At 40.7% G+C, this 16,229-nt stretch overlaps 1 protein-coding gene across 2 annotated transcripts in view; it reads right to left on the minus strand.

The window, feature by feature from the left end:
* Nucleotides 1-5,403: 5,403 nt before the first annotated feature.
* Nucleotides 5,404-16,229, minus strand: part of TPM4 (tropomyosin 4) — a 46,784-nt gene continuing 35,958 nt past the window's right edge. Inside the window, exons 11-12 of one of the 2 annotated variants that reach the window (XM_084614375.1) lie at nucleotides 7,073-7,230; nucleotides 5,404-6,246 (exon numbers count right to left, since the gene is read on the minus strand). In XM_084614375.1, the coding sequence (XP_084470501.1) occupies nucleotides 6,055-6,246; nucleotides 7,073-7,230 (350 nt within the window). In that variant the 3' untranslated portion in view covers nucleotides 5,404-6,054. Of the gene's footprint in view, nucleotides 6,247-7,072; nucleotides 7,231-12,954; nucleotides 13,173-16,229 lie in introns of those variants that run through there. The other variant, XM_084614376.1, reaches the window with a different exon arrangement.

Below are 16,229 nucleotides of genomic sequence, written 5' to 3' on the forward strand. Positions count from 1 at the left end.
GAACGCAGGGCTCGCGGCTGACCCACTGCGGGCTCCTTGCGCTGTTGCCGCCTGCGCGTGTCGGGGACGGGCAGGGCCACGGGCTGTGTCTAGGAAATGGGCTTCTCACGCTGGCAGCCGCTGCCAAACCTTCAGGGTGAGATCGCGGGCTGAAAATGACCCGACATTAGTGCTAAAGCTTTAATTTTCTAGCTCTGTGTGCGGCAAGTCCTGTTCACTCGCGCTTTTGCCGGGAAAGTAATTGAGATTTTTGTTCTTTAAAACGCAGTGTATTGGCATGTTACTGATTCTAAGGGCTTGTTTATACTGGGAGGTTTTTGTAAATTATGTTTCTGTGGTGACCGGGGGCTGGAAAAAGGCTAATGAAAAAGGCCCATCTTTAAAAAGGGGAAGAAGGAGGATCCGGGGAACTACAGGCCAGTCAGCCTCACCTCAGTCCCCAGAAAAATCATGGAGCAGGTCCTCAAGGAATCAATTCTGAAGCACTTGGAGGAGAGGAAAGTGATCAGGAACAGTCAGCATGGATTCACCAAGGGCAAGTTATGCCTGACTAATCTAAAAGTTGCCTTCTATGAGGAGAAAACTGGCTCTGTGGATGAGGGGAAAGCAGTGGATGTGTTATTCCTTGACTTTAGCAAAGCTTTTGACACGGTCTCCCACAGTATTCTTGCCAGCAAGTTAAAGAAGTATGGGCTGGATGAATGGACTATATGGTGGATAGAAAACTGGCTAGATCGTCAGGCTCAACGGGTAGTGATCAATGGCTCCAAGTCTAGTTGGCAGCCGGTATCAAGGGGAGTGCTCCAAGGGTCGGTCCTGGGGCCGGTTTTGTTCAATATCTTCATTAATGATCCGGAGGATGGTGTGGATTGCACCCTCAGCAAGTTTGCAGGTGACGCTAAACTGCGAGGAGTGGTAGATATGCTGGAGGGTTACAGAGATACCTAGACAAATAGAGGATTGGGCCAAAAGAAATCTGATGAGGTCAAGTGCAGAGTTCTGCACTTAGGATGGAAGAATCCCATGCACGGCTACAGACTAGGGACCGAATAGCTAAGTAGCAGTTCTTCAGAAAAGGACCTAGGGGTTACAGTGGATGAGAAGCTGGATGTGAGTCAACAGTGTGCCCTTTTTGCCAGGAAGGCCAATGGCATTTTGGGATGTATAAGATGGGGCATTGCCAGCAAATCGAGGGATGTGATCGTTCCCCTCTATTCGACATTGGTGAGGCCTCATCTGGAGTACTATGTCCAGTTTTGGGCCCCACACTACAAAAAGGATGTGGAAAAATTGGAAAGCATTGAGTGGAGGGCAACAAAAGTGATTAGGGGGCTAGAGCACATGACTTATGAGGAGAGGCTGAGGGAACTGGGATTGTTTAGTCTGCAGAAGAGAAGAATGAGGGGGGATTTGATAGCTGCTTTCAACTACCTGAAAGGGGGTTCCAAAGGGGATGGATCTAGACTGTTCTCAGTGGTACCAGATGACAGAATGAGGAGTAATGGTCTCAAGTTGCAATGGAGGAAGTATAGGTTGGATATTAGAAAAAACTTTTTCACTAGGAGGGTGATGAAGCACTGGAATGGGTTACCTAGGGAGGTGATGGAATCTCCTTCCTTTGAGGTTTTTAAGGTCAGGCTTGACAAAGCCCTGGCTGGGATGATTTAGTTGGGGATTGGTCCTGCTTTGAGCAGGAGGTTGGACAATTTATCTCCTGAGGTCCCTTCCCAACCCTGATATTCTATGTGCACTAACTATTGAAGAATAACTGTTACAAAATAATTGTGTCCACATAGCCAGCTGTCACTTATTTCCCTCCAAATGTGTACAGAGTCACAGACTTTTTCAGAGTAAGTGCTCAGCATTCTAGACAAGTATCCTATGGTGCTTTGTTAGGTTCTGTGCATTGTGAGACTTTTCTCATAGGTCACTGTGGGAATGTGGGATACCTCTAGGAAGCCACTGGAATTCTGGGAATTGGGATCAAACTTGCAAATTCCCATGATTCATCTCCTGGTTTATCTCACGTTTCATCTGGCTTTTGTGAGCCTGTTCCATTTTCAGACTGGGCTAGGGATCAATGCTGCATGCTGTGGGAATGACAGCTGTTTGCAAGAGGCTCTTGTGCATGTGTTTGAGATCACGCTGCTGGATGTCTTTTGCTTTGTAGGCAAGCCACCATGCTGCTGAACCAGTTTGGGTGAAGGAGGAGGAAACGGAGTAGCAACTTGTGAATGAACTTTTCCTGGAGCAGCTTCACTCAGTGCAGTGCCATTTCTGATATGAGAAGACTAATGGTGACTAGTGGGAAAGGATAGTGATCCAGGCCTGGGGTGACAAGCATCTGCAAAAGAAGTTCAGGCCACCTGCCTAGAAATCTTCACAGAGCTGCACAGTAACATGAGAGCTCCTAGAGAAATGTGGCTATTACCATCTGGAAGCTCACCAACCCTGATTGCTCCTCATCAGTAGCTAAGCAATTTGGTTTTGGTAGGTCAGGTTGACTGTTGGGCTGTTGTTATGCAGGCATGCACTGCTATGAAGAATTCAGAGTAACAGCCGTGTTAGTCTGTATTCGCAAAAAGAAAAGGAGTACTTGTGGCACCTTAGAGACTAACCAATTTATTTGAGCATAAGCTTTCGTGAGCTACAGCTCACTTCATCAGATGCATATCGTGGAAACTGCAGCAGACTTTATATATACACAGAGAATATGAAACAATACCTCCTCCCACCCCACTGTCCTGCTGGTAATAGCTTATCTAAAGTGATCATCAGGTGGGCCATTTCCAGCACAAATCCAGGTTTTCTCACCCTCCACCCCCCCCACACAAATTCACTCTCCTGCTGGTGATAGCCCATCCAAAGTGACAACTCTCTACACAATGTGCATGATAATCAAGTTGGGCCATTTCCTGCACAAACCCAGGTTCTCTCACCCCCCTCCCAAAAACCACACACACAAACTCAGTATCCTGCTGGTAATAGCTCATCCAAAGTGACCATTCTCCCTACAATGTGCATAATTAAGGTGGGCCATTTCCAGCACAAATCCAGGTTTTCTCACATCCCCCCACCCCCATACACACACAAACTCACTCTCCTGCTGGTAATAGCTCATCCAAACTGACCACTCTCCAAGTTTAAATCCAAGTTAAACCAGAACATCTGGGGGAGGATGGGGTAGGAAAAAACAAGAGGAAATAGGCTACCTTGCATAATGACTTAGCCACTCCCAGTCTCTATTTAAGCCTAAATTAATAGTATCCAATTTGCAAATGAATTCTAATTCAGCAGTTTCTCGCTGGAGTCTGGATTTGAAGTTTTTTTGTTTTAAGATCGCGACCTTCATGTCTGTGATTGCGTGACCAGAGAGATTGAAGTGTTCTCCGACTGGTTTATGAATGTTATAATTCTTGACATCTGATTTGTGTCCATTTATTCTTTTACGTAGAGACTGTCCAGTTTGACCAATGTACATGGCAGAGGGGCATTGCTGGCACATGATGGCATATATCACATTGGTGGATGTGCAGGTATACGAGCCTCTGATAGTGTGGCTGATGTTATTAGGCCCTGTGATGGTGTCCCCTGAATAGATATGTGGGCACAATTGGCAACGGGCTTTGTTGCAAGGATAAGTTCCTGGGTTAGTGGTTTTGTTGTGTGGTATGTGGTTGTTGGTGAGTATTTGCTTCAGGTTGCGGGGCTGTCTGTAGGCAAGGACTGGCCTGTCTCCCAAGATTTGTGAGAGTGTTGGGTCATCCTTTAGGATAGGTTGTAGATCCTTAATAATGCGTTGGAGGGGTTTTAGTTGGGGGCTGAAGGTGACGGCTAGTGGCATTCTGTTATTTTCTTTGTTAGGCCTGTCCTGTAGTAGGTAACTTCTGGGAACTCTTCTGGCTCTACCAATCTGTTTCTTTACTTCTGCAGGTGGGTATTGTAGTTGTAAGAAAGCTTGACAGAGATCTTGTAGGTGTTTGTCTCTGTCTGAGGGGTTGGAGCAAATGCGGTTGTATCGCAGAGCTTGGCTGTAGACGATGGATCGTGTGGTGTGGTCAGGGTGAAAGCTGGAGGCATGCAGGTAGGAATAGCGGTCAGTAGGTTTCCGGTATAGGGTGGTGGTTATGTGACCATTGTTTATTAGCACTGTAGTGTCCAGGAAGTGGATCTCTTGTGTGGACTGGACCAGGCTGAGGTTGGTGGTGGGATGGAAATTGAAGAGTGGTCAGTTTGGATGAGCTATGACCAGCAGGAGAGTGAGTGTGTGTGTATGGGGGTGGGGGGGATGTGAGAGAACCTGGATTTGTGCAGGAAATAGCCCAACTTGATTGTCATGCACATTGTGTAAAGAGTTGTCACTTTGGATGGGCTATCACCAGCAGGAGAGTGAATTTGTGTGGGGGGGGTGGAGGGTGAGAAAACCTGGATTTGTGCTGGAAATGGCCCACCTGATGATCACTTTAGATAAGCTATTACCAGCAGGACAGTGGGGTGGGAGGAGGTATTGTTTCATATTCTCTGTGTGTATATAATATCTTCTGCAATTTCCACGATATGCATCTGATGAAGTGAGCTGTAGCTCACGAAAGCTTATGCTCAAATAAATTGGTTAGTCTCTAAGGTGCCACAAGTACTCCTTTTCTTTTTGCTATGAAGAAGGTGTTGAAACACTGAGTAATAATATTTTGGCAATGTGCAGGAGATTATCAGTTTACACGCTTAAGGTTCCTGAATTGTATTGGGACTGTTGATGGGATCTGTGTGTCTATTCCTTAACCTCGCCACAAGGCCTCGTGTTTATAAACAGAAAGGGCTATTTCTCCAGGGTATTCCAAGGTCTGGTTGATCATAGTATTTGGTTCACCAGTATTAATGTGGTGTGATCTGGAAAGGTCCCTGGTGCTAGAATCTTTAGAAACTCACACCTCTTTTCCTTCATGAAAAATGGAACTTTTGCTTCCAAGACCACTGTAGATATTGATGGTTTTGCAATTTCCTTCTCTCATTCTGGGAAACCCAGCTTCCCTGGTTTATAAAGACTTTTATTTAGGCACCTGGGCAGGAAAAAGAGCCTGTTAAACTATAGCTGGGTACCTGCAGAAAGACAGTGGAGTATATGTTTGGAAGGCTGAAAGGAATTTGGTGCTGTCTAATGATTAAAATGGCAGCTACAGAGCAATATCTGCTTCATGTAATAACTGCATACTGTATTTTTCAGAACAGCTGTGAAAATAAGGGAGATTGTACCTCTGACTCCCCCCACATCAGAGGCTGAGACTGTCGGAGCAAAACAAACTGCCAGAGAGGCTTTCCCTCTTCAAACTGCAGCCAGTTGCCAGGGCCACAGGGTTAAGGGTGCTTTGTGCTCCTACATTGAGGGTAGGAACTGAAATATTTTAATCATATTATGCTTTGTGGCAAGGGTTCATTGTTTTGTAGTTGCTTCGTGTGACAGTTTGCTGAAAGTTGATTTTTTGTTTTGAGATTTGCCATTTTATTAAACTTTGAGCTTTTGTCAAGCAAAACTTTAACAAACATAGAGGGATGAAAACAAAAAATTGAATGTCTGTCCCAATTTGTAACCCTGGTAACAAACAATAATACAGTGCAAATTTCAGCTCAATAAAATATGTTGAGTTTTGAAAAAATACTCATTTTTAAACTCTGCAGATACATGGATAGCCTGCCTGTAAGTGCAGAGTAAACATGATTGTACAGGATTTCTGGGTGCTCTTTCCCTTCATATGTGGAATGGTGAGAGCAAAAGCCATTGTTTTTAATTGTGGGGATGAAGGTGGGTTCCCAGAATTCAGTGTTTTCACTCTCCGGGGATGTGGTGTGTGGAGGAAAGTGCCTGATAGATTCTGGGACGTGCAGGTGCTGCTCTCAGGAAGCAGTATTGTCCACAGGCTGCAGGATATGTCTGGGATGTGACTGTAGTATTGGGTGTGAAGATGGCGCTCTAAGGGTCTCCAGCAAAACTGCTTTGTCATCAGTTCAATGAGCTGGTTTTGCATATCGTAGAGTTTTCCTTTAGTTTGCCTCATCAGTTCAATGGTCTCTCTGCAATGAAAACTCCTCTCCAGTCTTCTGTCGTCTTGGTGCTGTTCTGGACTGCAGCTCACCCCACATTTCCTGCTTTGTATTTCTTTTCTTGCCCTGGAGATTGGCCACATGATCCACAGTAGATAATAGTCCAGTCAGTTGGGAGTTACAGGACTTCAGGTGCAAGAGCTGGGGGAACTGAGAAACAGAACAAGTAGTTATTGTACTAATTCCAGTTTTCATGTCACCAATGATAAAATTGATTTTTCCTCTCTTTTGGAATGCCATTTCCATAGCCTTTTGCCAGTCTGGAGTGACTCTGAAGATGGTAAGATGTTTGTTTTGCTTTCAATTCTACTTTATCTCATCTCCAACATGCACAAAATGCACTGTAAAATGAAGAGTTCTGCAGTAGTTGTTCAGAATGTACAGGGTTAACATAGCTGGAAGGCTGACTTGCCTTATCTCTGCGTTCTGTTCCACTTTGAGGAAATGTATCTCATAAAATGCTGAGATAGCTGAAAGCCCAGGGCATTGCACAAATAGTGATGAACAAATGTCTTTTTTTTTTTCCTTTAAATATTGCCTTATTTTTACTGCAACTAGTGTTTCAATGAACATGGTTACTTTATAGTATTTATTTCTTTATTTAAATCCTAGTTGACAGGGGGAGGGCTAAGGCATAGCGGTTGAGGAATCTGGAATGTGAAAGGAGACCATAGTGGTGGTGGCGGGGGGGCAGCCCAGTGGGCTATTAATGTATATGGTGGGCAGCAAACAGTCATGCCATTTAAAGCCCCAGGGGGTGTTTCCAAGCTAGTAGGCACAGAGAGGCTCCTAGATCTCCTCTGTCCACAGTGGCATCATCTAGCAGGCATCCATCTAGCAGAGGATTGGTCCTGCTTTGAGCAGGGGGTTGGACTAGATGATCTCCTGAGGTCCCTTCCAACCCTGATATTCTATGATTCACACCAAAAATTTATTCAACTCTCCTATACAGTTATTTAATATAGCACAAACTTACTCGCAGAAGTCTCCTCCTCAGGTCTGTCAGACTGGGTGTCCACCTGGCTTTCAGGAGCTGCATGTTCATTTGACTCTGCCTCAGGCTTTTGTGTGGGAAAGAGATCTTGGCTTTCAGAGGAGCTCTCTTCCTTCTCCTACCTAGAGTCCTGGTTAACACTGGACAGTGCCAAAAGGGATGACACGGCAGACCCATGACAAATGAGATTTGGTGGTGGCCTCACAGCAAATATCTGATCAAGATGCCATAACAGTAGAAGACACACAGGAAAACAGACAGGTCAGGCCTGGCATCATGCATTGCAGCATGAGATAACAGTGGGAGGACTGCCAAGTCAATGTGAAATAGATGCATCCACACATATCTTACTTTGCACTAACTCATTCCTTAATTAACTTAATCCACCTTCAGAAGGGATTATCTTCTTTGTAAAAAACTGGACATTTAAATTAAAAGAAGAATTGTATCATGTGGACAATAGGCACTTGAACTAAAAAACCCACAAGTTACTGTGAAACCCCTCCTCCTCCTAAACACTAAATTATATGTCTCTACCAGGCCATTCAGCAAAATTAAGGCAAGTCAACTAAGGGTGGGAAGTCAATGCACATGAAGTACATTTAACCCCCGGGGATGCTTTCATTCAGGAGTAAAGCAGTCTAAGTTTCCTGTAACTTAGTCCTCCTAAGGTTACATTGCTCCTGAATTCAAACATCTACCTGGGAATGGAGGTTAACACACTAAAAGTTATACACATTGACTGCATGACTTTAGTTGATTCACTTTCATTTTCCTGATTGTCCCCTACATAGACTGCTCCTTAGAGGTATTGTTAGAACTAGATGTAGAATCGACAGAAATCCCAACTGTTTCCATTGGCATATATTTCCCAGTATCACTCATGATTGGTACTAGTGGGAAAGCCATCACAAGCACTGATGGATTTTATTGCACCAATTACAAAAGTACAGCAAAAGAAAAATGGAGCATGGATCATACATTTATAATGCTAGAGATTCCCTTTCTAATTTATTATTTATTTATAAAACAGTTCTTTCAGAGTTCTGATTGAATTATAAAGGTTCCAACCCAGGCAGTTACAACTAGACACTGAGAAGCAAAGGTCTAATTTTCAGAAGTGTACTAGACATAGAATCATAGGACTGGAAGGGACCTGAGGAGGTCTTCTAGTCCAGTCCCCTGCACTTAAGGCAGGACTAAGTATTATAGAGACCATCCCTGACAGGTGTTTGTCTAACCTGCTCTTAAAAATTTCCAATGACAAAGATTCCACAACTTCCTTAGGTAATTTATTCCAGTGCTTAACTACTGTGACATTTAAGAAGCTTTTCTGATGTCCAACCTAAACCGCCTTTGCTGCAATTTAAGTCCATTGCTTCTTGTCCTATCCTCAGCGGTTAATGAGAACAATTTTCCTCCCTATTCATTGTAACAACCTTTTATGTACTTGAAAACTGTTATTATGTCCCCCCTCTGTCTTCTCTTCTCCAGACTAAACATATCCTTTTTTTTTATTTTCAGTCTTCCCTCATGGGTCATGTTTTCTAGAACTTCAATAATTTTTGTTGCTCTTCTCTGGACTTTCTCCAATTTGTCTACATGTTTCCTGAAATGTGGTTCCCAGTTGGTCCCCAGTTGAGGCTTAATCGGCTCAGAGTAGAGCAGAATTACTTCTTGTGTCTTGCTTACAACATACCTGCTAATACATCTCAGAATGATATTTGCCCCCCCAGCAGTGTTACCCTGTTGACTTGTATTTAGCTTGTGATCCACTATGACCCCCAGATCCCTTTTCACAGTACTCTTTCCTAGGCGGTCGTTTCCTGTTTTGTATGTGTGCAACTGATTGTTCCTTCCTAAATGGAGTACTTTGCATTTGTCCTTATTGAATTTCATCTTATTTACTTCAGACCATTTCTCCAGTTTGTCCAGATCATTTTCAATTTTAATCCAATTCTCCAAAGCACTTGCAACTCCTCCCAGTTTGGTATCGTTTGCAAACTTTTTATAAGTGTACTCTGTGCCATTATCTAATTCATTGATGAAAATATTGAACAGAACCAGATCCAGAACTGATCCCTGAGGGTCCCCATTTAATATGCCCTTCCAGCTTGACTGTGAACCACTGATAACTACTCTCTGGGAATGGTTTTCCCATCAGTTATGTATACACCTTATACTAGCTCCATCTAGGTTGTACTTCCCCAGTTTGTTTATGAAAAAGTCATGCAAGACCGTATCAAAAGCCTTACTAAATTCAAGATATACCACATATACCGCTTCGCCCCCTATACACAAGGCTTGTTACCCACTGGTTGGTCAAAGAAAGCTATTAGGTTGGTTTGACAATTTGTTTTTGACAAATCCATGCTGACTGTTACTTTTCACCTTATCTTCTAGGTGTTTCCAAATTGATTGCTTAATTATTTGCTCCATTATCTTTGTGAGTACTGAAGCTAAGCTGACTGGTCTGTAATTCCGTGAGTTGTCCTTATTCCCTTTTTATAGATTGGCACCATATTTGCCCTTTTTCAGTCCTCTGGAATCTGTCCCGTCTTCTATGACTTTTCAAAGATAATCACTAATGGCTCGGATATCTCCTCAGTCAGCTTCTTGAGTATTCTAGGATGTATTTCATCAGGCCGTGGTGATTTGAAGACATCTAACTTGTCTAAGTAATTTTTAACTTATCTTTTCCCTAGTTTAGCCTCTGATCCTACCTCAGTTTCACTGGCATTTATGATGATAATGTCCAATCACTACTAAATTTTTTGGTGAAAACTGAAACAAAAAAGTCATTTACTACTACTTCCATTTTCACATTTTCTGTTACTGTCATGTCGTGTCCCCACCCCCAACCACCCCATTTAGTAACAGGACTACCCTGTTCTTGGTCTTCCTCTTGCTTTTAATGTATTTGTAGAATGTTTTCATGTCTCTAGCTAATTTAATATCATTTTGTGCCTTGGCCTTTCTAATTTTGTCTCTCCACACTTGTGGTATTTGTTTATATTCATCCTCTGTAATTTGACCTAGTTTCCCCTTTTTGTAGGACTTTAGTTTCAGATTATTGAAGATCTCTGGGTTAAGCCATCGGGGCGGGTCTGTTGCCATACTTCCTAACTTTCTTATGCATTGGTGTAGTTTGCTCTTGTGCCCTTAACAATGTCTCTTGGAAAAACTGCCAACTCTCTTGAAATGTTTTTTCTCCTAGACTTGCTTCTCATAGGATCTTACTTACCAACTCCCTGAGTTTGCTAAAGACTGCCTCCTTGAAATCCATTATCTTTATTGTGCTGATTTCCCTCCTACCATTTCTTAGAATCATGAACTCTGTCATTTCATGATCACTTTCACCTAAGCTGCCTTCCACTTCCATATTCTCAGCCAGTTCCTTCCTATTTATCAAAATGAAATCGAGAACAGCCTCTCCCCTAGTAGCTTTTTCCACCTTCTGAAATAAAAAATTGTCTCCAGTACATTCCAGGAAATTGTTGGATAATCTGTGCCCTGCCGTGTTATTTTCCCAACAGATGTCTGGGTAGTTGAGGTCCTACATAACGACCAAGTCCTGTGCTTTGCATGATTTTGTTAGTTTTTTTTTAAAAAAGCCTCAACCATCTCTTGTTCCTGGTTAGGTGATCTGTAGTAGACCCCTACCATGACATCACCCTTGTTTTTTACCCCTTTTATCATTACCTAGAAACTTTCAATAAATCTCTCCTATTTCCATCTCAATGTCAGTCCAAATATATATATTTGCAGCTCCTGTTGCTTTTAGTTTGAAGTATGGGTTAGAAATATGAATGGCCATACTGGGTCAGACCAAAAGTTCCCTTAGCCCTGTGTCCTTTCTCTGATGATGGTCACTGTCAGATGCTTCAGAGGGAGCGAACAGACCAGGGCAGTTATTGAATGATCCATCTCTGGTCATCCAGTCCCAGCTTCTGCCAATCAGGTTGACTGAGTGCCAGAAGCTGGGGCGGGATGGTCTGCACCTCAAGTTAGGGCCAGGTTGCTCATTTCCGTGTGTGAAATTTAAGCAAATACAAAGTGTGAGGGGGTGAGTTATATTTGCACCAGGAATGCTAAGCCTTTCCTGACTATTGTGCCTTTCAAATCTCAACCACAATATTGCATTAATTTTTTTTTTATTCATGATGATAATTTCCCAATGTATTATTTGAATAATTCTTTCCTCCCCTATTTGTTGACATCAGGCATAAAGACTTCATGCAGGAAAACAGAGTAGAATTTATCTTTTTTTTTTTTTTAAACTACAGCACAAAATACCTTAATAGTTCAAATATGCCAGTTGTCTTACAGAAAAGCACTGTTCGGTTGGTTTTTTTTTGTTTTTTTTGTTTTGTTTTTTTAAGCTTCAAATCTAAAATAGGAAGTATGCATTTGGCCAAACTTGCAGAGTCAGATTCAAGGTCATACATATGTGATGAATGTTTGTTTCTTTTCTTGAAACAGAAATCCAAGATATACACATTTAAAGTCTTAACTAGGGTGTTCTAATATACTGAAAATTTAGAGTTACTAGATTTCACATTTCCTTACTCAAGATAAAACCCTTCTCAATTTCATCCCTTTTTGGTATGCTAAATAGTTCTTCATCCCCTGTTTTCACACTCACCCAGTCTCTGTAGATTTATCTCCATCTTCTACTATGGCCATTGTCGTCATTTAGATTAAGAGCTCTAAATATGCATGGTTCAGCTTCGTTATAGGTCACTTTTCAGCCTCCTGGCCATTCTAGTTCTCTTTTCTGAGCTTCCTTGCTGAGGTCCTTCCCATTTGTCAGTTTAATGAAGTGTGCAGAATGAAACAAAATATTCCAGGTGTGGTTACTAAAGTGTTGTATGCAGAAGGATTATTACCTATGTCCCATGGTGTCATACGCATACAGCTGAAAACTGAAAAGTATTTGGATATTTTCTGATCAGAGGCATTAGCTTGCTGTTAACAGGCATTTCTTTAAGTTCCTTTGGATTACTTTTCCCTTTTCACTGGTGTGTGCAACTCCCGTGAATGCAATGATGTTACTTCCTCTTGAATAAGATCAGACTGAACAGATTCCTGTAGTTTTTCACAGGACACTTTGTCATTTATAATAACTATTTAGGGATCCACCAGACAGTTTACAATCCACATAACATTGTCCTTAATCAACATGCAAATATCAATAGAAATATCTATAAATGACTGGACACTATTAAATGAATATCGGACAATGGGTGTCATATTCGATTGTAATTAAGCCTTTGATTCAGTGTCTCTCAAAATTGTACTCAAATTCAAATCTGCTTGGACAGGAACAAACTAGCTAAAATCCTTCTGTTCAAGGAGTAGTTGATTTGAGATACTAGTTATGACAGCATTCATCAGTTTACATCCCATTTGTGGGTAGTATTATTTTGATGCAGCGCACAAAGGGGCATCAACAGCATAGCAAGTGTATCTGTGGATCTGCTTTTGCTGCCTCAAGTTGAGTCTTTGCACAGTTCCTGTTTGTATGCTCATTATAGTCACTGCTGTCCAGGAAATAAATAACCACTGAAGTAATAGGAGTGCTATAAGTGGGATTTATATTCATTTTTTATTTTGTCCTACCTGCCACTTTATTTGAACTTTCTTCCAATTTTGTTATGTGACCCATCACTTACATTTTAACTAACAACTGGATAGGTTTTTGGTTTTTAAAGAAGCAATCCGAGTACAATGAAACTAATTCTCTTAACAGTATCCTAGTGAGAATTACAGGGCTGTGCTAAAATCTGACCAGAACAAATTAAAGGAAGGACATTAGTTACGTCATTAATCATGGAAAAGAAAAAAAGCACAGAATGTACAAGTTCAAGGTAGCTTGCTTTTGTTTAATTCAGTTTTTACAGAAAAAGACTGAAGGACTAGTACTAGGCATTACTCAGAGACTGGCACTAAAGACAGAATCTTAGTGCACCAAGGCAAAGCCAAAAGAGAAAATTCATTTACAAAGAGGTCATATCATTGAGAGCATGGTCAAGCTCTTCACTGATAGCTTTGTACTTCAGCTTCTGAGCATACAGCTCATCTGCAGGTCGAAGGGCCCAAGGCAAGGTGTTCAACAAGAAATGTAGTAAAACAGTCCACAGCAAGAGATGCATGGTAGAGAATATGGAGAACAGTTGGAATGCAGCAAGTGAGGATGAACGGTGGAAAATAAAGATGAGAAGAAAACATGTAAATAAGATAAGAGAACATTAAAATATAAGGCAGAAGCTATACACATGTACTAACTGCTAAAATGTCAGGAGTTTCAATTTCTTACTAAAAATTTTCAGTGGAGTTTTAGAAAAGATTTAGAAGCCAGATCTTCCTACTGTCACAGCTGAGTCAGATAACAAACCTTAAAATAAATTCTATTCCTATAAATTAAATACAGTGGCCCCTTGATTAGGTGCAGTTGGTATACGGGGATGAAAATAGTTGGCTAAAGGTAGCTTTTAGTTTTGATCATTTCATTTTTGAAAGAGAAGGGGTGAGTAGAACTTTGGCAACTAAATGTCATGTCATAATTCCCCATTTTCTGGACAGCTGAACTGTTTTTTTTTTTGGTGCTGCTTCTAACCTGTATGACTTTAGCTTTAATTTTTGCCCATTCCCAGATGTGACATTTATTAAGAGTATCAGAGCTGATGAACAAAGGTAAAGAGATCAGGAAATCTGAGCAGTCTTCATTTTAAACAGAGTTGTCTGTTTAAATTCTCCCTGACCCCTTAACTTTAGGTGACTTTTAAATGGAAATATAGAATTAAACTGAGAACTTTGGTTCTCATTCTGTTCTCAATTATGAAATTGTCTTTGTTATCCACACAGAATTACCAAGCAGGGATTTTATTTCTTCACTGTGAGTTTTATAATTAGATTGATTGAAGAATGGTAGGAAAATCTGTTGTTCAAGTGAACTGATAGAAATGGGCAATACTGATGAAGACACACCAGGTAATCACCAAAGCTACTGACTAGCTATAGATGGGCACGTAATATGGGTAAATGATTATTAGCTAAATGACCCTGTTCAGAAATGAGATTAGATACATATACATATTTTCACTAGAGCTGTTGATTAATCGCAGTTAACTCGGTGATTAAATCAAAATTAATCACGATTAATCACAGTTTAAATCACATTGTTAATAGAATACCAATTGAAATTTATTAAATATTTTTGGATGTATTTTTCTACATTTTCAAATATATTGATTTCAGTTACAACACAGAATACAAAGTGTATAGTACTCACTTTATATAATTTTGATTACAATTATTTGCACTGTAAAAATAATGAACAAAAGAAATAGTACTTTTCAGTTCACCTCATACAAGTACCATAGTGCAATCTCTTTATCGTGAAAGTGCAAAATGTAGATTTTTTTTTTTTTTTGTTACATAACTGCACTCAAAACAAAACTATGTAAAACTTTAGAACCTACGAGTCCAGTCAGTCCTACTTCTTGTTCAGCCAGTCGCTAAGATAAAATCATTTTCATTTACGGGAGATAATGCTGTCTGCTATTTATTTACAATGTAACCTGAAAGTAAGAACAGACTTTCACATGGCACTTCTGTAGCCGGGACTGCAAGGTGACTTACATGCCAGATCTGCTAAACATTCGTGTGCCCCTTCATGCTTTGGCCAACATTCAAAGGATTTGCTTCCATGCTGATGAGACTCATAAAAAAAAAACGTGTTAATTAAATTTGTACAATTCTCCCCAAAGGAGTTCAGTACGTCTCCTGCTCTGTGTTTTACCTGCATTCTGCCATATATTTTTTTGATATAGCAGTCTCAGATGATGACCCAGCATGTTGTTCGTTTTAAGAACATTTTCAGTGCAGATTTGACAAAACTCAAAGAAGGTACCAGCATGAGATTTGTAAAGATAGCTACAGCACTCGACCCAAGATTAAAGAATCTGAAGTGCCTTCCAAAATCTGTTCGGGATGGGGTGTGGAGCATGTTTTCAGAAGTCTTAAAAGAGCAACACTCCAATGCAGAAACTACAGAACCCAAACCACCAAAAAAGAAAATCAACCTTTTGCTGGTGGCATCTGACTCTGATGATGAAAATGAACATGCGTTGGTCTGTACTGCTTTGGATTGTTATCGGGCAGAATCCATCATCAGCATGGATGCATGTCCTTTGGAATGGTGGTTGAAGCATGTAGGGACACATGAATCTTTAGAGCATTTGGCATGGAAATATCTTGCAACGCATGGCACTGTTCTCACTTTCAGGTGACATTGTAAATAGGAAGTAGGCAGCATTATCTCCCATAAATGCAAACAACCTTGTTTGTCTTAGCGATTGTCTGAACAAGAAGTAGGATTGAGTAGACTTGTAGGTTCTAAAGTTTTACATTGTTTTATTTTTGAATGCAGTTTTTTGTGTGCAGAATTTTACATTTGTAAGTTCAACTTCCATGATAAAGAGATTGCACTACAGCACTTGTATTAAGTTAATTGAAAAATACTATTTTTTTATTTTTACAGTGTGAATATTTATAATAAAAAATAAATGATCACTGTTCATTTTGTATTCTGTGTAGTAATTGAAATCAATATATTTGAAAATGTGGAAAACATCAAAAATATTTATATAAATATTCTATTATTGTTTAACAGTGCAATTAATCATGATTAATTTTTTAATCGCTGGACTGCCCTATTTTTCACCTATAGTCATGGTTTCTGCTGCTTACATTGCTTTGTTATTACTTGTTGCATGTGATCTCTGGGAAGGAGTGGTAGCTATTCCATTCAGAAGAGATGCTAGCATAGCTTCTGGGATTGATAACACTGTCCTTTTTCAGAGGAACAGCCGTGTTAGTCTGTATTCGCAAAAAGAAAAGGAGTACTTGTGGCACCTTAGAGACTAACCAATTTATTTGAGCATGAGCTTTCGTGAGCTACGGCTCACTTCATCGGATGCATCCGATGAAGTGAGCTGTAGCTCACGAAAGCTCATGCTCAAATAAATTGGTTAGTCTCTAAGGTGCCACAAGTACTCCTTTTCTTTTTACTGTCCTTTTTGTTGGAACACCATCTCAATTATCCTGAAATTTGGGATCTCGTTTGCTTTTGGAC

The sequence above is a fragment of the Lepidochelys olivacea genome (genome assembly GCF_965140295.1).
Source record: "Lepidochelys olivacea isolate rLepOli2 genome assembly, chromosome: 25".
NCBI lineage: Eukaryota > Metazoa > Chordata > Testudines > Cheloniidae > Lepidochelys > Lepidochelys olivacea.